The sequence below is a fragment of the Hipposideros armiger genome, unplaced genomic scaffold (assembly GCF_001890085.2).
Source record: "Hipposideros armiger isolate ML-2016 unplaced genomic scaffold, ASM189008v1 scaffold_1074, whole genome shotgun sequence".
In the NCBI taxonomy this organism is placed as follows: Eukaryota; Metazoa; Chordata; class Mammalia; order Chiroptera; family Hipposideridae; genus Hipposideros; species Hipposideros armiger.
The window spans coordinates 206,132-230,809 of record NW_017732424.1 but is presented as its reverse complement, the minus strand read 5'-3'; the positions used below and the strand labels follow the sequence as shown (position 1 = coordinate 230,809).

General features: G+C 40.8%; 1 protein-coding gene across 1 annotated transcript in view; it reads left to right on the top strand.

Annotated features, from left to right (window-relative positions):
* The window catches only part of SYNE2 (spectrin repeat containing nuclear envelope protein 2), a 333,055-nt gene that overhangs the window by 215,550 nt on the left and 92,827 nt on the right, over positions 1-24,678 (top strand). The window contains exons 61-75 of the mRNA XM_019632109.1: positions 1,084-1,191; positions 4,679-4,795; positions 8,579-8,809; positions 12,114-12,296; positions 13,307-13,435; positions 13,997-14,118; positions 14,264-14,405; positions 15,790-15,915; positions 17,290-17,442; positions 17,568-17,777; positions 19,194-19,295; positions 20,656-20,775; positions 20,926-21,126; positions 22,648-22,821; positions 24,129-24,260. Coding sequence (XP_019487654.1) covers positions 1,084-1,191; positions 4,679-4,795; positions 8,579-8,809; positions 12,114-12,296; positions 13,307-13,435; positions 13,997-14,118; positions 14,264-14,405; positions 15,790-15,915; positions 17,290-17,442; positions 17,568-17,777; positions 19,194-19,295; positions 20,656-20,775; positions 20,926-21,126; positions 22,648-22,821; positions 24,129-24,260 — 2,250 coding nt within the window. The remainder of the gene's footprint in view (positions 1-1,083; positions 1,192-4,678; positions 4,796-8,578; positions 8,810-12,113; positions 12,297-13,306; positions 13,436-13,996; positions 14,119-14,263; positions 14,406-15,789; positions 15,916-17,289; positions 17,443-17,567; positions 17,778-19,193; positions 19,296-20,655; positions 20,776-20,925; positions 21,127-22,647; positions 22,822-24,128; positions 24,261-24,678) is intronic.

The window sequence follows — 24,678 nt, the reverse complement described above, 5'->3', positions numbered from 1 at the left end:
AAAATGTGATGTGTGTACGTACACACACACACACACACACACACACACACACACACACACACTGAGATATTACTCAGCCATAAAAAATGGAATCTTACCATGAATGGACCTAGAGAGCATTATGCTAAGTGAAATAAGACAGAGAGAGACAAATGTCATATGATCTTGCTTATATGTGTAATCTAAAGAACAAAAGAGGTCAGCTGAGTGGCTCCATTGGTTTAGAGTTTGCTTAAGAGCACGAGCTCTGAGCAACAGGATCGCCGGTTTGATTCCCACATGGGCCAGTGAGCTTCGTCCGAGCTGCACCCAAGCTGAGCTGCCACTGAGCTGCCAACAGGTGGCAGGATGGCTCAGCTGGTGAGAGCACATGCTGATAATGACTACATTGACTGTTTTATGGAGGGCTGTACCCACCTGCGGCTGGGGGTCTCAACTCAGCACCTTGAGCTGAGCTGCCGCCCAGATGGCTCAGTGGATAGAGCGTGCACTGTTAACATCAAGCTCACTGGTTCAACTCCCGCATGGAAAGAAAAATTAAAATTAAAAAAAAAAAAGAACAAAAGAAACAAAACAAACAAACTCAGATACAGAGAACAAACTGATGGTTACCAGGTAGAAGAGGGGTTAGGGAGCAAAAAGGTGAAGGGATTAAGAAATACAAATTGATAGTTACAAAATAGTCACGGGGATACAAAGTACAGCATAGGGAATATAGTCAATAATATTGTAATAACTATGTATAGTGCCAGGTGGGTACTAGATTTATCAGGGGATCACTTCATAAATTGTATAAATGTCTAGTCACTACACTATATACCTGAAACTAATATAAAATAATATTGAATGTCAACTATTTTTGAAAAAAAAAAAAGAACTTTTTTTAGGCTTCAGGAAGAGCATTTGGAGACATATGATTTAATTAGCCAAAGAAAGAGATGAAAAATAGGGGGAGAGGTGGAATTAAGGGCTACAATTATATTGTCTGATAAGCAGAGTTTTGTATAAAAGAGATGAGTAAGGATGCCGGTTATGATAGTAGGAAATCACTTCCCTCTTTTGATCAATTGATTACTGTGTTAGAGTGGAGACAAGAAAGCGACATCTTCCGGGTCTTGGTCTTTACTTGGGAAACATGACAAGGATATGGAGGACGATAGAGCATCCTCTTCCTCTGGAACTATCATTCAGGTAACACTGGGCATAACTCATTTGTGGGGAGGGGACACCGGGATGATAAATTTAGTAAATCCAAGAAAAGATTTTCTTGTTGGAAAGACTGATTAGGAAAGGAACCTGCTTGGGCTGGAATTTTTTTTAAGTGTCTCACCATTACCTCTGCACAAATGCAAAGATAGTCAAGTACTTTCTTATTTGCATTTCTGTTGTGCACTCAGTGATAAAAGGAGAGTATTTTTCTGAGGAAAAACGCAGTATGTGACATTCCAAACTGAGAAAACAGATAACTCAAAGGAGCACCTAAAAGAGTTTACCATGAGTGTTTCAACGCATTTAACACACCTCTCTTTTGGGAGTAGCTGGGGGGAGGGGTCTCCTCCTAATCTTTTTTTTTTTTTTGAACAAAGTAGTGTGTAAGACAAATTAATGAAATAAGGCTTTTTGTTCCTTATGACCTAAATCTCCAGTCTCTCAAAGTAGAAGGCAAAATGCCCTCACTTTAGAAAAACCATTATAAGCTGACGTGAACACGATGCTTTTCCCTTCCTCCCGAAACACCCCTGCATCGTTATGATCCATACCCCTCCCAGCTCCCACCTCCTGCCCAGACTAGCCCCACCCCAGCCCCCAGCCAGTCCTTTCATTAGTGGTTGGCGCCAAGCTTCTAGCTGTATCTCCAGCCTCTGCCTCTTGACAGGTTCCTTCCCTCTCTACCTCAGAAGCACTCACTTTCCCCTCCCTAACAAGTTCCCTCTTGTGGCCCCGCCCCTCCAAACAAAGCAGAGAGTCCCAGAGCCCAGACTCTTCAGAACCTGCTTTGCATCCCTGGGAAGCTCTTCTCTCCACAGCTGCCTGCAGACTTCCTCCCCATCCACAAAGGCTCCACCTCCAGGAAACCTCCTGTCTCTTCCCCTTTGTTTCCGATAGTATTCTGAACCTCAGTTATGACTTACCATGTTTTTATACATATACTGACATGAATGGTAAGAACTCGACTACATTTTCCTGTCCTGTCCTGGGCTTAATATGGTACTCTAATGCGTTGAATTTCTTGGTCCTGCTTTCCAGGTCGGTTACTGTGTTTACTCTCGTTTATGGCTTAATGTCTTTACTTGGTTCTCCTCACCCTTTTTGTAATCCAGGTTTTACAGGCTCTACTTCAGCCTCCACTGACTTCTGGAATGTCGGTTTATGCCCTCTTATTAGTCCTAATCCTTAGTGATCTCTCCAGCATTAGGCACTATGGGCTACCTCTTCCTTCTTGAAATGCTGTGTTCCTTTGCTTTCTTAATTCTGCACTTTCTTGTCTCATCCGTTTGATGGGAGGCATTCTGCTACCGTTCTGCTCTTTTCCTTATTCTGTTTTCTCTTACAGCAATTTCCTCTCCCCCCGAAGGTTTAGTAGTCACCTCTATGCCAGTCATTCCCAAATCAAATCACTAGTCTTGACTTCCCTTAAATCTGTTCCACATGTCTACCTTCCTGATAGATTTCTCTTTTTGGATGTATGTTCTTCATCTCAAACCCATTTTACCAACTTTCCTTTAAAGTTTGCTGCTGCTTCCATTTCTTAGCATCTATTAATGATACCACTGTTTTCTCAGAGTCTAAAACAAACTTCAGAATCATCTTCGATACCTCATTTCTCTTACCTATTTTTTCCAATCAGTGGTCCACTCAATCTTTACATCCTTCTTCTCCGTTTATTTTTGCCATCATCGTATCCCAGGAAATTGTTACTTCTTCTGTAGACTTTTGGAGCTGCGTTCTCATTGGGTTACAGCCTCCAGTCATTTTCCCTAATGTATCTTATACAGTGCTGACTCATAGCTTTCCATAAAACCATTAACAATCTGCGGTCTTTCACAGATTCTAATTATCTGCTAAATACAATGCAAACTTCTTGGCCTGGCAGTTCAGATTTTTTATGACCCCAACCTACTTTCTCAATTTTACCTTAAAAGGTAAACCAAGCTTTACCTTTAATTCTTGGTTTATACCTTTCTAATAGGAGTTACTGATTTTAGTACAAGGAACTGAAACGTAACATTTTGTTAGGAACAGCTAGTTGCTTTAAACCACTTGTAATTGTTTGATAATCACAGGCATGGGTGAGGTAGATTATATACCCACTTTAAAGATGAAGTAAGTGAGACTCAGAGTCCAGGTTAACTTGTCCAAGATCATGCAGCTTATAAGTTGAGCAATCAAGACTGGTCAATGACAGCATCCATACTTTCCTACCACAGTATGTCCATTTTTTTGTGTACATGACATTTTCCCATTGCTTAACCTTGGTTAACCTAATAAGTGTAAGTGCTGGATCAAAGGATACATCTATTTAAACTGTGGCAGACATTATCACACTACCCTCTAGAACAGCGGTTCTCAACCTGTGGGTCGCGACCCCTTTGGGGTTCGAACGGCCCTTTCACAGGGGTCGCCGGGTACTCGTATGTGGGCGTATCTGCATGTGGACCTGGAGACGGATAGAGGAGTGGTGTCTCGGTTCTTAAGACCATCGAAAATATATGTTTTCCGATGGTCTTAGGCGACCCCTGTGAAAGGTTGAGAACCGCTGCTCTAGAAAGACTATCAATTTTATTCCTACCAGGAATGCATGGACATGCCTCTTTCCTTGTCCCCAAGAGGATATTGTATATTTTCAATCTTAGCCAAATTTAGCTAGTAGTTTAAATTGTATTTATATTCTAGGAATGTTGAATATCTCTTTAGGTGCATATTGGCTTATGTATTCTCTTATGAATTAGTTATTCATGCCATTTCACTGTTCTTCTATGCAGGGGTTGATGTTTTCCTTACTGATTTGTAAGAATAAGAAGGATATTAACACTTGGTAACTTGTTATCCCAATCTATTATTTCTCTTCTAACAGATTGTGGTGTCTCTTGTGTTGTACATTATTTTTTTATGTTGTTTATACTAACATTCTTTTCCTTTATTGTCATGCTTTAAAAGTCCTTCCATACGCCTATGTTAGAAAAAGATTCACCCATCTTTTCTTCAAGAATTTTTATGGTATAACTTTTTTCATTAAATGTAAGATACAATTAGAATTCATTATTTGGAGTGAGTCAGGATCTAGTTGTATTTTTCATGAAATGCCTGGGCAGTTGTTCCCAAATTTAATAATTTCATCTTTTCCCCCATTATTTGGAATGTGGCCTTTATCATATACTCTCATTTAATTTTAATTCTCATAATAAGCCACTGAAATACATAATTCTCTATAGATTCCGTCTGTGCTCCTCATTCATTAGAGAGTTGTGGAGAATTTGCCTTTCACATAAAGACAAACCTGAAGAAGTTGATCAATTTTTTTTTTCCCCCTAATGAACAAACTTTTTTTCGAAAGCCACCTGACTTCTCTGTACATTTTTGCAAGCCGGCGATTTGTAAAACCATCCAGTGCGGGAAGAGTGACTTGTGGGGCACTAGAACGGGAACTTCTCTGGACCTCTGATGCTTCTCTTTACAGGAGGCAGCTGGGAAAATGAGCACGTGTGACAGTTCCGTGGCACACCCTCTTGCGCCAGACTCACTAAACACTGACCAAGGCCCAGAAGTTTCCCTGAGTCCCAAACAAACAGAAGAGGTAAGTCCCCGTTGGTAACAAGCCAACTGCTCTCAGCACCTAGAGAGGACGAGCTTTCTGTGCGTTGCAATACTGTGTATTTCAAGTCAGGCGTTCTTTGTGAACCTTAAGGTCTTCATGCATGCTGTCTAGCTGGAGAACTGGAAAATCTGCCCTCAGATGTTCACGTAGAAAGTAAGCATGGCACAGAGCAAGCGGAGATTTTTCACTCACTCACCATTTGTCAGGGTGAACTCATCTTTCCAGTAACAACACCTACTTTCTTCCATAGATATAACTTATGGGGACAATGAAAGTGGAGGAGAACTAGTATTAACTGCCTATTACATTAGAGGCATTTATTTTTGCTGTTTAATCCTCAGATTAAATCAGGTAGGTTAATACCTACCATAAGTTTAAAAATGAAGAAATCAAAATTCAGGAAGTAAAAGTACAGTTGGTAAATAGAGGAGTAAAGAGTCAAACCCAGAATATTCCAAGCTGCCTTCCTAATTCAAATAGTATTGAAAGATACAAAACCAAGGTAGGTTTGGCCTCACAAAACAAACCGCCACCACCCCTTCCCAGTGGCGTGTCTAGTGTCTGTGCAACTGCACCTTAGCCAGGCAATTTTGCATTTTAGAAAAAGTAGGTGGGGGGTGGAGGGGGTGACATACACATATGTGTATAACTGACTGAAAGATTAAGGAGTGAATTTAAAGGGTTGGTATTTTGACATGAAGTAATAGCAACAGCCAGAAAATTAGTTTGCATTTTAACCGGGTCCAGTTACTTAGATTAGTGATGTGTTGATACAGAAATCAGTCAGTATGACATTCATTAACTGAGAGGCTAACTTGGATACCAGAGGGTGGGCTCAATTATGTCAAGAATGTGGACTTGTCTCTAAGGCATAAATGAAATCAGAGATGGAAACCTTGTCCTACTCACAGACCGTAGGGGTTTGATTCCTCGGTTTCCTCATCTGTACACTTGGAACAATAACGGGCTTGTGGTGTAAAATTTTGAGATGGTTTGTGTATCCCATGTAGCACACTGGCCTGGCTCCAGAGCCCAGTAAAGGATTAGGTATTATTAATGTACAGTTATGCTGTAGAGATGACATAATTCTCTGCCACGAGAAACACTTGTGGTGATACTTTTTAGCCCCCTCCCCACCAAAGTGTACAACCATAAAACACTTATTTGAATAATTTCTGCTTTTAGAATTAGGAACTATAATTTAGAGACAATATTGAGCACGGAGTGGGGTGGGGCGCTATTGTGGGAAAAACTGTGAACTCAGGTTTAAAATACCACAAAGCTGTGTGACCTTGGGCACGTAATTTATGTCTGGGCCTGAGCTCCTCAGAAGCAAAGGGTGAAATGGCAGGTGTGTGAGCTGTTTAAACATTAAATACATTTGGATTTCTTTGACTATAAAAAGAAATGGATGAACTGATTACTGGCAGGTTCCCCAGGCTATTGAAGTTCTATGGTTGCAAGTATTCTTTTTTTCTTCTGCTCACCTTTGTATTCTTTTCAGGTTCAAATAACTAGCAAATAAAGCCTAGATTAGTTATCCAGCTTTCTTGTTTCCTCATAAGTGTGAAAGCAATGAAACTCAATACTGTCATTTAAAAAATGTGTGTGGCATATGACAGGTGCTCAAATAATGTTTTTGAATAAATAAGGAAGGTGGATAATAAATCTGTTTTTACAGATATATTAATATTAACAATTGTTATCTCAGGTGACAAAAAAGAGGACCCCAGTATCTTTGCCATTAAAATAATCAGATGATGTGAAATTAGTGTCTGGCAGTAAAATCACACAATTGTTGCTATTATAAAACATGAAGGTTAAAAAAGAAAATTGAATCAGGTAAATTCAAGTACAGACTTGACTGTGTGTGAACTCCAGAAAAAACGCAAGGCAAGGGAAGACTTTTTTTTTAAAGATTTTTTTATTAGGGAGTTGGGGGATGGGAACAGGGCTGGGGAATTGGGGGAAGGGAACAGACAAGTTGCTGTCGTTTTGTTCTTCAGTCTAGTTGTGGAGGACGTTGCTTCACTGGCCCAAGTTGGCACCATCATTGCGCTCTTCCCGGGCGAGGCAGATCAGTCGCCGGCTTCTGGACGGCCACTCACAGCGGCTGCTGGCCGCTCACGCTGGCTGCTGGCTACACACGGTAGCCCATGGCAACCCACTTCAGCAGGGGCTGCAGCCTACGGTCGCCGGCGACTCACAGCAGCCCAGCTCCAGGTTGAGCTGTTGTTCAGCATCTTAGCTGTAGAGGGCAGTGTCACTGGCCCTCATATGTGGGATCCGAACCAGGGACCTCTGGCGTCCCAAGCCAGTTCTTAACCAATGCGCCACTCGGTTGGCCCAGGGAAGACTTCTTTTAAGAAGATGATTCTGGAAGAAAATGTTGATAAGGGCAGGGGAGAAGGACATAGTGTTTAGGCAGAAAAGAGCACACATGAAGTTAATAGATGGTGAAGGGGAGCAAGTACAACCCAGAGATACTTTTGGCAAACCAGCTTTCATGATACCCATTAGTGTGTGTGAGAATGAATGGGATTGTCACACCCTGCTGTTTTTGCTACCTGTTGCCAATTTTGTTTGCTTCAGTTGTACTGAAAGTTCTGTGTTTAAACAAAATTCCACAAACATTGGGAAATGTGCACTTGAATTGACAGATTTGTCAGCAGCTCTGATTAGAAGTTAATTGCTTGGCCAAAATTTTGCCTGATTAGATGCTAACATGTAGTTTGTAAAGTCTTATGTAGAAAACATTGTATTTCATCATAATCATAATAAAATATTTATTCAGATCAATAATTTTATAGAGCAAAACACAAATCTTATTAATGTCTCTAGAAGGATTTCAATGTTCTGGAAAAGGATATGGGAAGTAAATATAGCTCTGTATCAAATCCTTTTACCTCCAAATTGAAAATACCTATTACATAATTGCTAGAACGTTTTTATTTGGTACCTGGGAGAAAATTTTCTCTTGGATCGATAAGCAACCCTGTTGTTTCAATATAAAAATACATCACACTTTTTTTATATACTATAAGCATCTAGTCCTTAACTCAATAATATTTCAGTATCTAGAAGGTGAAAAGTAGTTTTAGGGATTCTCTCTGAAAAATAGGAGAAAAGTTTCCAAATTATCCCACTGAAGCTCATTACTTGACTGCCTCAAGCTATTTTTAATAGAGAGAAGTTTAGATGAGTAATAGCATGTATGTTAGCAAGAAAAGAAAAACCTAAAATATTTTATACTCAAACTACAATACTTGAGATGTTAAGTGAAAAGCGTAGGCATTTCCTTGTTTCCCAGCCAGTGTGTAAAGATCTCTTCTTTCCGTTTGAACAGAGTGCACAGCAATGTAAGCATTGCTTAATCATGTGTCACGCAACTTTAAACACTGGCCAATTCGCTGAAATGTTTCAGACACACACACACCCACAAGCACACCCTCTCGCTACACTCACCTGTCTCCTGGGGCCCGCTGTGTAATGAACTGGGAGCCCATTTGTGTCCTCTGTGCCCGGGAACACTGTACCTGTGTACCTGCAGATCGGCTGCTTGGAAACCTGGGGCGCCAGGTCACGTGATTGTTGCTATGAGTGTGGAAGTGCAGTTTTCTTTTCTTCCTTGCTTCTGCCCGTGTATGTATTTTCCCTTGTAACTGGGGAAATGCTGCTAGTTCACAGGTCTTTGCAGGCCCAAATCTGAAAACTTTGGACTCTTAGCTTTTCACTGCTGGATTATCTTTGGATTTATCTTAGGGTGCCACACCTCCCATCAAGGCTGCATCTCTGGGCTTTTCTGACAAGCAAGGAGCTTCTGAGGCCACGGTGGAGAATCCTAGGCCCGAGCCTGCAGAAGTCCTCCATGTCTGCAAGACCCAGGTGGCCAAGCTGGAGCTGTGGCTGCATGAAGCCAACGTGGCATTTGAGCCGGAAACATTAAACGCAGACATGCAGCAGGTGGTGGAACAGCAGCTGGTAGGGTGCCAGGTAAGGCTGATGGGTCGGAGTTCAGGGCTTGCCTCTTCACCAATCACCTTCCAAGATTGAGTGAATTTTTCTTAAAGCAACAGTGTGTTTCCTGCTGTTACTCTGACCCCTCTGTTTATCTTGGCCTCAACTTTTGGGGGAGACAGTAGTGGGTCAGCGCTCAGAACCTAGAGTCCAAATCCAGGTCTGTCGCGTTAACTGTGAACTTTAATTTCTCACCTCATTTTCATCATAGAGCAGGTTATCTTTAGGACTTTGGCAAGGTTAAATGAGATAGGGTGTATAAACCAGTGTCTGGTGTATAAAGGATATAAAAAGTGCTCAATAAACACTTACTTTTATTCAAAGGATGAAATGAAATTGAATATCCTGATTTGTAAGACTGCAGATAGAGTATAAAAGGGCCTTGCTGCCATTTCACTGTGGATGCGCCCGCACTTCCTTGGGAGGGGCAGGAATAGAAACTTCCTCGCCTTTAGTCACTTTCAGTAAAATTGGCAGGCTCAGCCCAAAGGTTGAGATCCCTATATGTACATCCTTCCAGGGAGGGGCTGGAATGATGACATCGCAGCAGCATAACTGAGATTGAGTGTCCCCACAGCTGAGGTGCTTCGACCAGCCCTGACTGCAGTCTCTGCCTGGTTGGCTCATTTGTCTGCCACAGCGGTCCCCGACGATGAGGACATCCTCTGAGAGTACCCCGTATCACTGGCCCAGCCACAGTGAACTCCTCCCACCATAGACCATAATGGGGTGGTGGACAGTCCACCCCTTGTCCAAGGCAGGCACTCCTCCCCTCTTTCCATTCAGACCCACAGTCTTACAATATCCAGTGCCTGCTTAGTGGGGGACTCAGGCAGGCTGACCTTTCCTGGCCAGCTAAGCACCTCTGACCCTAAAAGTCACCTCTGAGGGGTGGGTTCACTCAGATACTGTCACGACCAGGTGGCCTGGCTAATGAGGCATGGGAATCTGGAAAAGAGTATACTACGACACAGAGCAATTCTGTGCTAAACTGAACCTGCGGCTTTTCAAATGCTGAGTCCCAGCCACTTAAGGCTATCCAGGATCAGTTTGCCAATTTCTTGTCCTGCTGACTGGGTAGACCCCATACCGATTCCTTGATGGTCAACCAGATCCTCTCTGTGCACTTGTAGTGAGTTCAAGGATTTGGTGGCTGCTCAAGAAAAAGACACAACCACAAGGTGGCGGTAGCACACAGCGAGCTTTATTTGGGCCCTGTTTTGGCAGAATCTTGTTGGACTGGGCCGTCTGGCCCAGCAGGAGACCTTACAGAGGCTGTGGCATGGGATAGGGGTGGGGCCACAACCCGGAAGGGGAAGAGGACAAGGACTTTCCCCGGGGATCTGGGAATCAGGAGGAGCCCTATGTGTCTAGGTAATGTCTGAGCTCCGTAGGGCAGTGGAGGCTGGGGTCCTTTAGAGCCCCAGAGATTGTCTTAACCATGGCTAGCAGATTTGGGGGGCCAGTTTTGAGTTTGGCACCAGTGGGGTTTGAGCTAATGGTCCTGGCCTGCTGTGAACAAATAAACAACATAGCAGCCAACATACAGGGGCTAGCTTTGGCTCATTTATATCACACCCTGCCACATATAATTTAATATTGAAACAAAAAGCCCCATAGGAGTCTGTAAAATACTCTAAGTTTTCAGTGGGAAAATATCCAAAGGACAGGAGGAAACAGATCAGTCGAGAAGAATTATGTTTGGTAGTTTGAGAAGTGTTCAGCCTTGATTATTAAAAACATGGAGATCAAAATAGCTGTTGTCTTGTTCCTACATTACGTTGGCAAAAATTATATCATCCTGGAAAACTGGAGAAATAGATCCACTAATGGCTGATAGGATAGTCCTGTCTGATTGGCTCAATGTTTTGGGAGGTCAGCTGTTAGCATATAACATGTCCATCTTTTTGACCTAATATTCTTTGGCCATTACTTTAAAATTACCCTCTGAAAATAACACAAAAAGGAGAGAAATATTTATGGCAGCATTAATTACAAAAATGAAGAACTGTAAACCGCTTAAAGGCTTAACAATATCCGTATTGTTAAGTGACTAATGGAATATCAACTTGCAACTATTAAAATGGGATTCATGAAGCATATGTATATAGACACATTAAAAAGTATATACATAAAATAGCTAAATGGAAACAAAGTGCACAAAATTATAGTACACTTTGTTTATAGCCACTTGAAATCTATGAGTACATGTTGTTAAGCTTAGAAGAGTGTATACAGGATACAAGTTGTTTGCTTGGATGAAGGAGTTATAAGATACATTGTTTGAAAAATTTGTTTTAAGGATAGAGTTTTTCCTTGTTTCTCTCAAAGAACTGAATGAACTTAGTCATGCACAGAGGTTTTAGTTTTAGTACAGATGATCGCAGTGACGGAATGTGAGTCTGAACGCTGCTGCCGCCTTGTGTGCCCAGCCAGTTGGCGTGGCTGTTGGGGCCCCTGGGCCCCAGGAGAGGGCGAACTTGATCTGCTGAGGAGGAATGACAGTGACTTACTGGGAAACCTAACTTGGTCCAGCTGATTTGTTTTTAGATCTGTGCGTAAGTTGGTCAGTTGTATCAGTGACTTAGGGTTTTAGGTTCCAAATTATTTCTTGCGTGGTCTTCTTATGATAGTTTGGAAGCTTATTTGGCTTGAGAAAGAAAAGGCAAAGAATTTCCAGAGTTCTGTGGAGTTCTTTTTTTATCACTTCTCAACACTTGGATTGCAACAGAAATAGGTCAGGAAAGTGGGGAAAAAAATAATTAGGGAACAGACTATGTATCAAGCACTGGCCAAAGTGCACGGATTTAACTCTAACTTTTCAAAGTGACCCCAAGAGGTAAGTTCTGTTATTATCCCCATTTTACAGATGGCTAGAGGCACACTCATGCACAGTAAGCTGCCTAGCTACTGAGTTTACCCAGCTACCAGGTGGCAAGGCTGGGGTCTGAACCCAGGCAGTCTAGTTCCAGTGTCTGTCCTTAACCACTGTGCCATGCTGGATACATTCAGCTGTGTTTTCTAAAGTGAGTATAGAATCACTTATGCTGGATTATTTTAGAGAACGACAGCTGCAATTTGAGGTTGGTTTGGTTGTACCCCTGTTGAAAAGCACAAGAATTATGTGGAAGGTGTTTTTTTCTTCCCCCAAGATCCCCTCCAACCTGTGTTTCTGGAACTTCTTGTACACATTTAGGTAGAGAGAGTGACTCTGACATGTTGGGCTATAACCATTGTTCAAGAACAAAACTATGAATAATTAAATGATTTTATGTCCTAGACTATGCTAACAGAGATTGAGCAGAAGGTGGCCTCTCTGTTAGAGAACTGCAAAGATCAGGTCTTGGGAGATAGTGGAGCGACTCAACAGGAGGCTGAAGCCCTTTCCTTGAAACTAAAAACTGTGAAGTGCAATTTGGAAAAAGTCCAGCTGATGCTTCAGGACAAATACAGCGAGGACCAGGTAACATAAGGCTGTGTATAGACATGTATGTAGATATACCGTCGGCCATCAGGAAGGAACTCTGGGGGGTGGTGATGAAACAACTACGGGGAAATTGTACTAAGAATTATGCCTCTTCCGACTGTAAGGGATGGTTGCTCTGGCTTTTGTTATTGGTTTCATTTTGCTGTGCAGTTTTCTGATCTAGGCTGTTATTAGTGATGATGTAGATTTGATTTGGGTTGGTTTGATTGGGTTGATCTTGCTGGTAGTGTGGTCTGGCGTAAGTCTTCTTCATAAAAGAAGGATGTATTTTAAAGGAATTTTGTGACTCCACTTGACTGGAAAATGAAGCCTTTATAGATAAAATTAAAATTTGACATTAGAAACATAAAACCTGTTTCCTGGGTACTTTTGTTATTCATTTACAAATATTTATATGCATTGATTAAAGTATCATAAAATGCTCTTGTTACTTAAAAGCATTTGATATTTATAAATGCAAATGTGCATCTTACGAGTAGGATCTTACTGTATAAGATTTTCATCCATACTTATGAGATAGTGGTTCCCACTTGGAGGACTTATATTCACAGAAATAAGATTAACTGAAGATACACAGGCCATATGGTTCCCCTTTCATCCTAATATGTTCTCTCTCTTTTAAAAAATCTACTTAAGTTGTAGACATAGGGAAAATTTGAATTTATAAGCATAATGCTATTTCTCTTTTTGATTTTTTTTTTTTTTGCTTTGTCCTTAAGGGAAAAAAAAGCAATAGAAGTCCTGACTTTTAGTAATTCACTGGGTGAAGTAAGTTGAGGAAATGAAAGATGGCCACTTCATCAAATGTAGTGGTTTTTGAAGTTGTTATAAAATAAGTACATTAAATCATAGTATTAATTATAGTGAATAACAAAATGCAATCATTTACTTCATATAAAATGTTTCAATTATGTAGTCTCATTATTAAAATTGAAATAAAGTAGATCAACTTTTTAAATAGTCTGCCATCATACAATTTTTTGCAGCATTCTGCCATTCTGAAGAAACCTTCAAAGCATCAAAAAGTTCTCCAAACAGATAACCTTTCTGAATTTGAATCTGTTGTAATGGAAAGGCCACAATTTAGCCGACAAAAAGATTTCCAGCAGCAACAGGTAATTTCAGCCCCTAACAGTTATAAGGATAAGAATAAAGCTTTCAACATGGAACTCCCCTTCAAACTAAAAACTGAACTGCCCTTGGAGCACTTTCTTATGTGACTGAATGGAAAGTGTAATGTGTGGACCTTCCTGTGTGTGCAGTAACTGAGTTTTGGGCGTTTACTACGGCAGTTGTTTTGCTTTCGCTGCTACTTTGGGGACACTCTAACTTTGCTACGTTATTAACTTGCATCTTATATCAAACTAAGCAAATATCTTCAGGGTGCACTTACCTCTGTAACTGCAACCCCTTTTTCCCTATTGTTTCAAAATGTGTTAGTTTTGGCAATTTTCCATGCATGTAATATGTCTTAAACAACACTTGGTCATTGTGTGAATGTTTTAAGTAGGTTTTTGAGAAATAAAAGTTAATGAAAACAAGCAAGCAAAAAAGAAAAATAAGTAAATTATGATGTAGGAAGTGTTTCAAAAGCAGATTATCTCAACAGAAGAAACCCTTGGATACTACTTGAAAACCTTGATTGACTGAACCATTTGAATCTTATTCAATTATAGATTCTAGAGTTGAAACCAATGGAACAGAAAGACTTAATCAAATTCATAGAATTTAATGCCAAGAAAACGTGGCCCAAGTATTGCCAACGCGATAAAGATACAACTCAGAAATCATCTGTGAGGTAAAACATTTTTAAAGAGTGGGACTTTCAGTAGTTTGATGGTTGGGAGAACTAAGAATGTGTTTCACTTATAAAACATTGTCTGAAGGTAATACGTTTTTTTGTACGTTGATTATTCTTTTTACCTTTTGTGTTTCCTTAAAAGTGATGAAGCATCAAGCCCTGAAAAGGATGCCTCAGACTCAGCCTTGTCAGCTCAGAGCCAAAGTGGAGATAAGTGGCAATATTTAGATCATGAACTCTCATCAAAAATAAGGCTGCCTCTTCCTGAGCTTGTGGAGCCTCAGGTCAGCGTGAGTCTGCACACAGTGCAAACAAGCATGTTTATCTTTGAAAGTCCAACAGGCATTCATTAAATACACACATATGTTCTGCATTGTGTGGCAATTTATTGTCAGAAAGCAAAGATGCCAAGTGGGTTTTTTCCACTTGGCTGACCCCCGTCCATCCTCCTGGAAATCTGCATTAAGTGCCCCTCCTCTGTGCTTCCAGAGCACCCTGATCACAGCTCTTACTGGACTGTGTGCCTGTTTATCTGTCTGCATTCCTCATTCAATAATATGAGAAGAAAACTGTGTCTGCCTGGTTCACATTTGAGGGCCTGGCACAGCACTTGAACCATCATAAAATCTCAGTTACTCTCTATTGAATGAACAAAGGAATGAATAACATATGTGGAAAGCACTTTAAAAATGATACAGTGCTATATGAGTGTCCTTCATCCATCAAAAGATTATTTGGAATCTGCAGTGTGCCCGCCCCTGTGCCAGCGGTACCTGTCAATAAGTATTCCCACCACCACACCATATCATTGCCATTACCGGTTTTATTTATACTGGGCCAGCTGCTGCTAGATTTCCCTTTAAACAGACAGTCCATGCACAGCACCACACTGTTGCTCACAGCTAATCAAGCTTCTGCCTTCAACTTTGCACTCAAACTGCCCAGGCAAAGGTTGCCAATGATTTCCCAGTGCCCCAATCTGGTGGGAACTTTTCAGTTCTCTTCTACTCTGCAGACAACCTTTAGTTGACCAATTCAAGTTGAATGAAACTCTTTGGTAGGGCTTTAGACTTGGCTTCTCCTTGTTATACACACTGGAACATGTATGTAGTTCTCTTTCCAAGAAAAGAGCATCATTGGTAGTTCTTTCCCTAAGCAGAGTCACCTATCACCTCACCCCGGTTCTTTTTATGTGTTAGTTTTCCAATTTGAAAAAGAAATGAACTCTGAATCATTCTTCTGAAGTCACAGCTCATTTTCAGTACTAGTTTAGCTTTTTTAATTGCAAATCGAGATGCAAATCTGTCTCTGGAGGTGACTGTATTTTATCTTAACACTTGGCTATATACTGGGAGTCTACTACTAAGTGGGAAGAGAAACAGCTAGCTTCAACATGGGTAGCAGTGCTGCCAAATTTAAAGATTAATGATTTTACTCTGTTTTTCAAATTATGGTTGTGTTTTCCCTTGTTTTGATATCTAAATGGACTCTCGAATCAAGTAAAGCCTGCCATGACTTTTCAAAGCTGTCCAAAATATTTAGTAGTTAATTTAATTATTTTTTCTTATAAACCAAGAAGGTAACTTGAAAGATAGCATGCTAAGGCATTTTTATTAACATGGGCAGGATCTCAAACCGTCTGTAATAAGCTTTCCCTTTTTCAAACAGGTTGCCTCAGATATGAGTATTCTACCTAGTGTGAGTGTGTATAACTTTAGATACCCAACAGCCGAGGAACTGAAAACTTACACCACCCAACTTGAAGACCTGCGTCAAGAAGCAAATAATCTTCAGGTAGCAGCTGCACATTATATGTTTTTCTCATTGTAATAACCAAAAAGAAGGGAGATATAATATTGTAAATTGGTCATGATTTTATTTGCAGACAAATAATAGACCACGTAATGGAATGGGCCCTAGGATTGCAAATAGAATTTATCGCTCTTGCCAGCTCTCATAAAGGTGGTAGTGGCTGCCTAGACCACCAAGTGCAGATGCTTTTGAACCCCAGTCCACAATTAGCAGGAATAAGGATTGCGATTGATTAGTACTGTCTGCAGTGGTGCCCTGAGGTTGGATGATTGAGAAAGGAATGCGGGAGGGATGCTGGGATGGAGTATTGGCAAGGTTTCCACCTTGCGTAGGTAGGCTTAACGCTGAGATGGTATGCTGGGTAATGTTAAGTTTCCATCAGAGAAGAGGCTAGGAAACAGCCCAAATTGGGGTGTTACTAGCTTTGACATGCTCCTAAATCACTTGTAACTGGTCAAAAATTTCAAGGTGATCATGGGTAAAGAAAAAGAGGTGGTCCCAGCAGTTTATGCTAAAACACACTTGTGGCTCTTAAACTCATCAGGGCACAATTGCACAACCCTACGGTCCCCCCTTGGAGTCCTGCATCTAAGAGTGGCCTTAGTTCTTACAGTCAACTCATAAATGACACTCCTAACTCCTCCCTGCTCCACAGCCCATCTCTCCTTTTAAAAGAAATTGAGATATAATTGACATTTAACATTATATTACTTTCAGGTGTACAACGTAATGATTTAATATTCGTCTATATTGAAAAATGCTGACCCAGTAAATCTAACTAATATCCACCACACGCAGTTACAGATTTTTTTCTTATGATGAGAAATTTTAAGTTCTCTTAGCAACTTTCAAATATGCAATATAATAATATTAACTATATAGTCACCATGCTGTACCATCCCTAGCGTTAAGATATTATACCTCTTTCCAAACAATCCCTTCAACTTTCTTGACTTCTTTGCCTTCTCCAGGACATACCTGGTTTCCTTAACCCATTTTCTCCTGCATTAAAGTGTGGGCGGTGAGAGCAGTGGGAGGAGGGATAGTGTGATCTACCTGGGACCACACTTCCACCTGGGTGGCCCCACTAAGGATTTACCTCATGATTTACCTTTTAATTCTATTCAGTAGTCAACTCCCTGCCTAACACTGAGCTTCATAAACTTGTATCTCTCAGAGTTCACATCTTAATTTTATTTATTCTGCTACCTATTTCACAAAGTGTTTGAAAATGATTACTTATAAAAAAGTATAACATAAATTATAAACTGTAATGGCAACCATGGAAAAAATGTAGGCGTAGGAAGGCAAGGAATCCTAATGATTTTCATTTTTTCTTTTTTCCTCATGATTCAGGAAAATATGACCGAATACACATACTTAAATTTGGACAAAAAATTATTTGAACTATTTCTGACGCTCAGTCAATGCCTGGGTAGTGTGGAGGAGATGCTACAGACGCCTGAGCTCGTCAGAGAGGATGTCGGTGCCCAGCAGGTGCACTACGAGGTGGGGAACTTCTGACGAGCCCATGTGTTGACCATTACCCCCAACAGCCCGCTATTTAAGCCAGAGCTAAAGTCTCTTTAGCTCAGAGCTCATTCACTGTGTCTTCCTGCCTCTCCACTTTGCAGACTCTGGCTCTTGAGATGAAAAAGCTTTACTTAGCTATGAGTGACAAGAAAGGAGATCTTTTGAAAGCCATGGCTTGGCCTGGCAAGAACACCAGCGCATTCCCTGACTGTTTTGATAGCCTCCAACTTTACCTGGAGCACACACAGGCTACAGCTGCGTCGAGAAGCAAGTCCCTGAAAGCTGGCGTCGACTATAACCGTAGTTACCAGGTACAGCTCTGGGCACTCAGCCAACTTTGGCGTTGTTTTAAGTTACAGCATGGGCTCCCAATGTCCGTTAATTCCTATTCCTGGCATCATTCGTGAATAGGATTGCTAAGGAAAGCGATGGTACATTCTTTCTGTAAAGGTCTTTAAGTTCTGCTGCTTGTAGTTAGAGACCATTTAAAAGCGAGGCCCTTTCTGAATCCTCGGATATGAATTTGTTATGTTGAGCTAAAGTAATGTTTCTTTCCTATATTACATTCAGCCACTTAATGGGTGTTGCATGGGAAGATTTCTAGGTAAGAGGGAGCCATTAAAGTTTTTGAGCAAAGGAATGACAGTTCATGAATGCTTCAAGTGGATTCATGTGGCAGTTGTCTAATGTGGGTTGGAGGAGAAACTTGGGGCAGGTAGACTGGTTAGGAAGCTACTAAAATTGTCTAATAAAAAAAAAAAAGAAAGAAAAGAAAAGAAACACAACAGGTATGAAGGAATCGTGCCCATAAAATCAAACCTGAATCTGATAAAGCCTTTAGGATTTAAGTAAAATAGACACAAGGGAAGTGGCCCAGTGGGAGTACAGTCAGCCAAATCCAGGCAGTGGGGAGCTGTACAGAATAAATAACCCATTTTTTCACCCCCACCCCCATGCCAGAAACAGAAAGGAGAGATGGGTGGGGAGCCTGCAGAGATGACCAGAGACTTAAGACACCTCTTAATCCTTGGCGACCTATTGGACCTCATTTACATCCCCATTCAAACAAACCAAAAAGATAAACTGTAGGGAATTAGAAAAATGTGATCCCTGTCTGGACTGTTAATACTAAGGAATTATTGATTGGTAGTATTTTTAAAGGGAGGAATCTTGATCTTTTAGCGATCCCTAGTAAAACACATACTGATGAAATAATATGATACTTGGGTTTTGCTTCAAAATGATGTGAGGGAAGGAGGGTTGGGTACAATCCAGAAAGTTCAGGGAAGACCACAGAGGAGTGGTGACCAGTCACGAGTTAATGCTTGTTAAAGCTGGGTCATGGTCGCACAGATTTCTCTATTTTGGTATGTGTTTGAAACTTCTGATAAAAAGGACAACTAAACCTTATTTTTGTTGTATCTATTTTTTAAAGTTATGGGGGTGACATTGGCTAATAAAATTATGTAGGTTTCAAGTATACAATTTATAATATTGATACATCATCTGTCTGTTGCATTGCGTGCTCACCACCCAAAGTCAAATCTCCTTTTCCGTCACCATGTATTTGACCCCTTTTACCCTTTTCCACCCCTCTGTCTCTCCCGTTTCCCTCTGGTCACCACTAGACTGTTGAAGGACAACTAATTTAAAAAAAAAAGAGGTATCAAAGGCTTAAACGCTTAAATAAAATTCTCACTGCTTCCTGCATTTATCTTTTTATACAGAATGAAATAAAGCGATTATATGACCAACTTATTAAGAATAAAACATCTTTACAACAGTCTTTGAATGAAATTAGTGGCCAGAGTCCTGATGAACTGTTTCAGGTAATAAAGTCAAAATAATTGAAACTGACCTCATCTTAACCAAAGAGTCTTGTATATAAGCTGTGCTTCTGAACCGCTTCCCTTTGTGAGTAGTGGCAAGGCTTAAGTAAATTAAAAAATAGATATATAGATGTTGAGCTTTAAAAAACTTTTTTTTTTTAAATTGGGGAACTGGGGGATGGGAACAGTGCTGGGGAATTGGGGGAAGGGGAACAGACAAGTTGCTGTCGTTTTGTTCTTCAGTCTAGTTGTGGAGGACATTGCTTCACTGGCCCAAGTTGGCACCATCATTGCGCTCTTCCCGGGCGAGGCAGATCAGTCGCCGGCTTCTGGACGGCCGCTCACTGCGGCTGCTGGCCGCTCACGCTGGCTGCTGGCTACACACGGTAGCCCATGGCAACCCACTGCAGCAGGGGCTGCAGCCTACGCCGTCGCCGGCGACTCACGGCAGCCCAGCTCCAGGTTGAGCTGTTGTTCAGCATCTTAGCTGTGGAGGGCAGTGTCACTGGCCCTCACATGTGGGATCAGAACCGGGGCCCTCTGGCGTGCCAAGCCATTTCTTAACCATTGTGCCACTCGGCCGGCCCAAAACATTTCTTAAGTAGTACTTTATAAAGTATAAATCAAAACAACAAAAGACCACTGTCACTTATCAACTGGGCAGAATTTTAAGTTTGTGCAGTGTTGGGAAATGGACCCACACCCTCTTTGTAGGAGTGCTGATTGGTCCAGGTTAGGGATCATTGGCTGGACGATATCAGAATTTTAAGCATAAATGCTCTTCCATCCAGTTGCAGTTTCACTTCATTCATTTATTCAGCAAGTATTAGTTGAAGACACACTTTGTGCAGGCACTGCTCTCGATGTTGGGTTGCACGTATCCTAAGGAAATAGGACAAGTGCATGAAGGTAAATATGTACATAAATATTCAAAGACGGACGTGGCAGCACTGCCTGAATTAAAAACTCTAACCAGCCCAGAAGTCCATTAGGAGCAGGCTGTTACTAACACAGTGTGCAGCCTTACCATGGCGTGCCGTGTGTGTTTACAAGGAGACAGATAATGTGTGTACTGTTTGAGGAGATGCTGAGGAACTGATCGCTGAGAGTGCAAACTGCAGAACAGAACGTGTGCGATTCAGCGAGTTTAAGGATGGGCACATGTACTCTGCTGCTACGTGGTTAGAGGGCACTAGGAACAAACTGTCAACCGTGGGTTCTTGGGGAGAGCTGGAGGTGAGGCCGGGAAGGGGGGACTTTCATTTTCCCCTTAATTCTTTGCTGTTTGATTTTTTTTAAATGAATCCTTATTTTTCTCTAGCTTACTGAAGGGTTTTCCTTTTTTGTATTGTCTCTTTAGAAAGCGGATGCGTATACAGTGGAGCTGCAGAACTCTGAGAGCCGGGTGGCAAAACTAAGAGCCGAAGGGGAGAGGCTTCGTTTACCTTATGCTTTACTCCAAGAGGTTTACAAATTAGAGGTATGTCTGAGCAGAAAACAGTCCATCCGTGAATTACTATGATTATAAGGACTTTTTTTTCCCCACCAAGAGAGTTTAGGTATGTTCTTCATATAGATTATTTTCATGGTTGGATGAAAATGTTTGTGCACACCTGCTCTTTCTTCTCAGGATGTACTTGACAGCATGTGGGGTATCCTGAGAGCCAGGTACTCAGAACTCAGCAGCCCTTTCATCAGTGAGAGCCAGCAAGATGCTTTGTTGCAAGGCATGGTGGAACTAGTGAATATCGGAAAGGAAAAGCTTGCTCATGACCACTTACAACAAACCAAAAGTAAAGCTGCTTTACAGGCTGAAGTACAAAATCACAAGGTAAGAGACACAGGTCAGATCACCTTTCCATAGACGAAGTTTTTCTGAGTGTGACCAGAGAGCATCCATTTTCTTCCTTGGTAAAATGATACATCATTCATTCATTCTTTTAGCAAACATCTGTTAGAGCGCTCAGTGTGTGCTAGGAGCCCTGCTAAACTCTACAAATGTGATTGTGAATGAAAGCAGATGCAGTTCCTTACATTTGTGGAGCTTTCAGTTGATTGAAAAAAAATATTTATCAAGGAGTCACTCAAACAAATTTAAAGTTAAGTTTGCGGTACATGTTTGGAGAGCATTCAGTGGCGGAAATTGAATTTAGGAGGTTCGGAAAGGTTTCCCTGAGAACTGAAATCAAAAGAAATACCTATTTAAATATATAGATATATACCTAGTGTGTGCTACAGTAAACCCTTTAGTTTTCCATTTGTTTCATTAAACAAAAACTCATGTTCACCAAGTAAAGATATGCAGTAACTAAAGTGCAAATAATAAAAAAATGTGGAGGACATAATTCCTACTCTCAACAAGCTTAAGTCAAGGCCTTTGATAAAGAGACCTGAGTCTAAGAAATCCAAAGGTAAATATGTATAAAGAATGGAGGGGGGAATAGATATGTATGATATTGGGGGGAAGTGGGACGGTGGATCGGGGGAGGCGGGTTGTCACTTCAAGGGGTAAAAAGTATAACTATTACACTGTGTTGTACAGCTGAAACATTCTAAAAAAATGTGTATTTCATAATAAAAAATAATTAAAAGGAAAAAAAAGACAACAAAAAATGAATGGAGGGGAAGAGGAGAAAATAATATCAGTTGATATCTCCAGTGTGCCTGGCCCTGTGCTAGCTGCTTTTATAAACCCTTCTATGTATCCTTTTCAAGGAATCAGAGAAGGGATTCACATAAGAGGTTCCTCCAAATAATTAGAGACGACAGCTGACGTAAATGGAGAGCCACTATGCAAAGGAAAGCTTTCCCCTTTAAATGTTCTTAAAGTGCCCTCTGGGAGGTGGTATGTACCAGTGTCCCAATAGACCATGTCCACAGATTCCCTTTATTTAGTCTTCTTATTGAGTCAGAGTCTAGGAACCCCCAGCTGTTGCGTATTTGGGCTCCTTAGGCTAACACAGCTATCCGTCCAGCTTATGGTCTTGAAATGATTCAGCTACGTTAGTATCGACCTTTTTGTAAAGTTTCTTAAACCTCTGAATAACTGATTTAGGAAGATCTCACTGCAAATTGAAATTGACTAATTAATAATGTTTGCCCTTTGACATGGACCATTTTGTGGAAAATATGACTTAGGACGATTTTCCTTTATGATGTGTTAAAATGCCATTTCTGTTCAAAGACTCAGGTGTACATTGTTTTGTTTCCTCCTGTGTTTGACTCTACATGGCTGTCCTGGGATTTTGGATTAAAAAGGCAAATACTGTATAACAGTATAAAAAGTTGAGGTAACTTGGTCGTTACTATTTTCACAATGTAGAAATAAATATTAAAAACCTTCATTTTACAGCTTTTTTTCCAGAAGCTTGTTGCTGACATGCTGCTGATCCAAACGTACTCCAACAAAATGCTTCCTTCTTTATTGCAAAAGAAAGAGTCATTTTGGGCAGAACAAATAAAAGAGGTTAAATTACTCGAAGAAAAGGCACACCAGTGTGGAATAAAGCTTCAGAGTTTGTTGCAGGTATTTGGGTCACTTAAATTTTGTACTGAAGCTGGGAATACCAGATTTTCAACCGCCACCTCCAGTTGTGGAAAACAAGCATCTCGTTATCATTAAACCGTAATTAAATGGGAAGTAACAATGAGAAATGTATTCCCCTGGTCTGGTTCTGACTGTTACGCCCTGAATGAAATATCAGCCGAGGCTTCTTATATGTAAATGAGGGTTGGCACAGCGTCTTTCTACCTTCTAGGTTTGTGTCGTACAAATCAACAAAACTGAAAGCACATCGAGATCTTGAATGAGATCATGCATACGATATATTCAGTGGTTCAGAAACTGTCCTTTCCAGAGGACAGGCTCAGGTGTTCTTTCTGTTGCTAAAGTGGATTCATGACAATCTTGTCCTAATTCAAAGAAAAAAAAAAATTTAAGCTTGCACAAAGCTCTTTCTCAGTTTTAAGGTTTTCCCCCTTTAACTTTTTGAACACAGTGGATGTTAGCACACACAGGAAGGTAAACAAAAAACAAGGGAATATTCAACTTCATGATGTGATAAGATATGTTATTTTATGCTAATAAAATTTTCTAGTGAGAGTGTCAAATTGATATTCATAGTAATACTTCATGGTATTAAAAAAAAGACTTCGTGATCCCAGTGAGTGTCCCTAATTGCCAGGTGACCCACTCTTTCAAAGGATATGAGAGTCGGTAAGGTGGTTATTTTTCCAATAGATAATATTATAGTGTGCTGAGAACCTAGAGGTGGGCTTCTGTGGAAACAGAGCCAGGACAAGGCAAGGTGCATACTCAAGCAATAGTCCTCCCCTGATGAACCGTACCCCATCATCTCAAACAGTGGCATTACGCTTTCAGCATTACGGTAGGATAGTGTTCAAGGCGCTAAGGATTGGAGCAGGGAGGGCGGAAACAGCCGTACAGGAGCTTCTGCCGAGAAAGGCTTTAAAAATGATACCTTTGCCTTTCCAAACAGGAGAGACTCTCATATGGCTCTGAGGCCTCCACAGAGGTGTATGCTGGGAACACAATGTCACTTAACTTGATCATATTTGTACTCCTTTTTGATGAAACAAGCATAAAACACTAGTGTCTATTGGATTTTTAAAAACTTTCTCTGCAAAGGAAGCAGAATTATTTCCCATTAGACACAGCTCTTACTAGAATGGGTTGCATCTCTCAGAAGCCCCTGGAACCTGTACTTTAAGTTTGTACAGCCTGAGTTCATTTTTATTTTTATGCTGTCTAGAAAATAACAGAATTAATCTAGAAAAGGGTCCCCTTTGATTTTTATGTTCTTGATCCTCTAGAAATGGGAAGATTTTGATGAGAACTATGCATCTCTTGAGAAGGACCTGGAAATTCTTGTATCTACATTGCCCTCTGTGAGTTTGGTGGAAGAGACAGAGGAAAGATTAGTGGAAAGGATTTCATTTTACCAGGTATTTTGCTTCTGTGTAAGCTGTCAAAGGCATGGTTTATAGCACTTTGTGTTTTTATTTTGTTTTGATTATGTTGCTTGATTTTGAAGGTAAACGATTTGAATTAAAATTAAATATTGTTTATCACACCACTCACTGTTGGACATATTTGGGCGACTGCAGATTTGTTCGTGAGCTCCTCAGCGTAACCACCTGTCTTCCTTGGGGTGGAGGACCTTGGTTTGTGTCCTGGCTCTCACTTCCACTTTTGTCACCTTTCCTGCCTCTAAACCTTAGTTTCTTTATCTGCAGAATGCAGATAAGTGAGCTAGTTCTACCTACCTCAGGATGTGGGTGTCAGTGGTTATGGAAATGACCTAAAGTATGGAAAGAACTTTGTACATGGGCTTCTAAACATATACTTAGTTTTATTACTGCA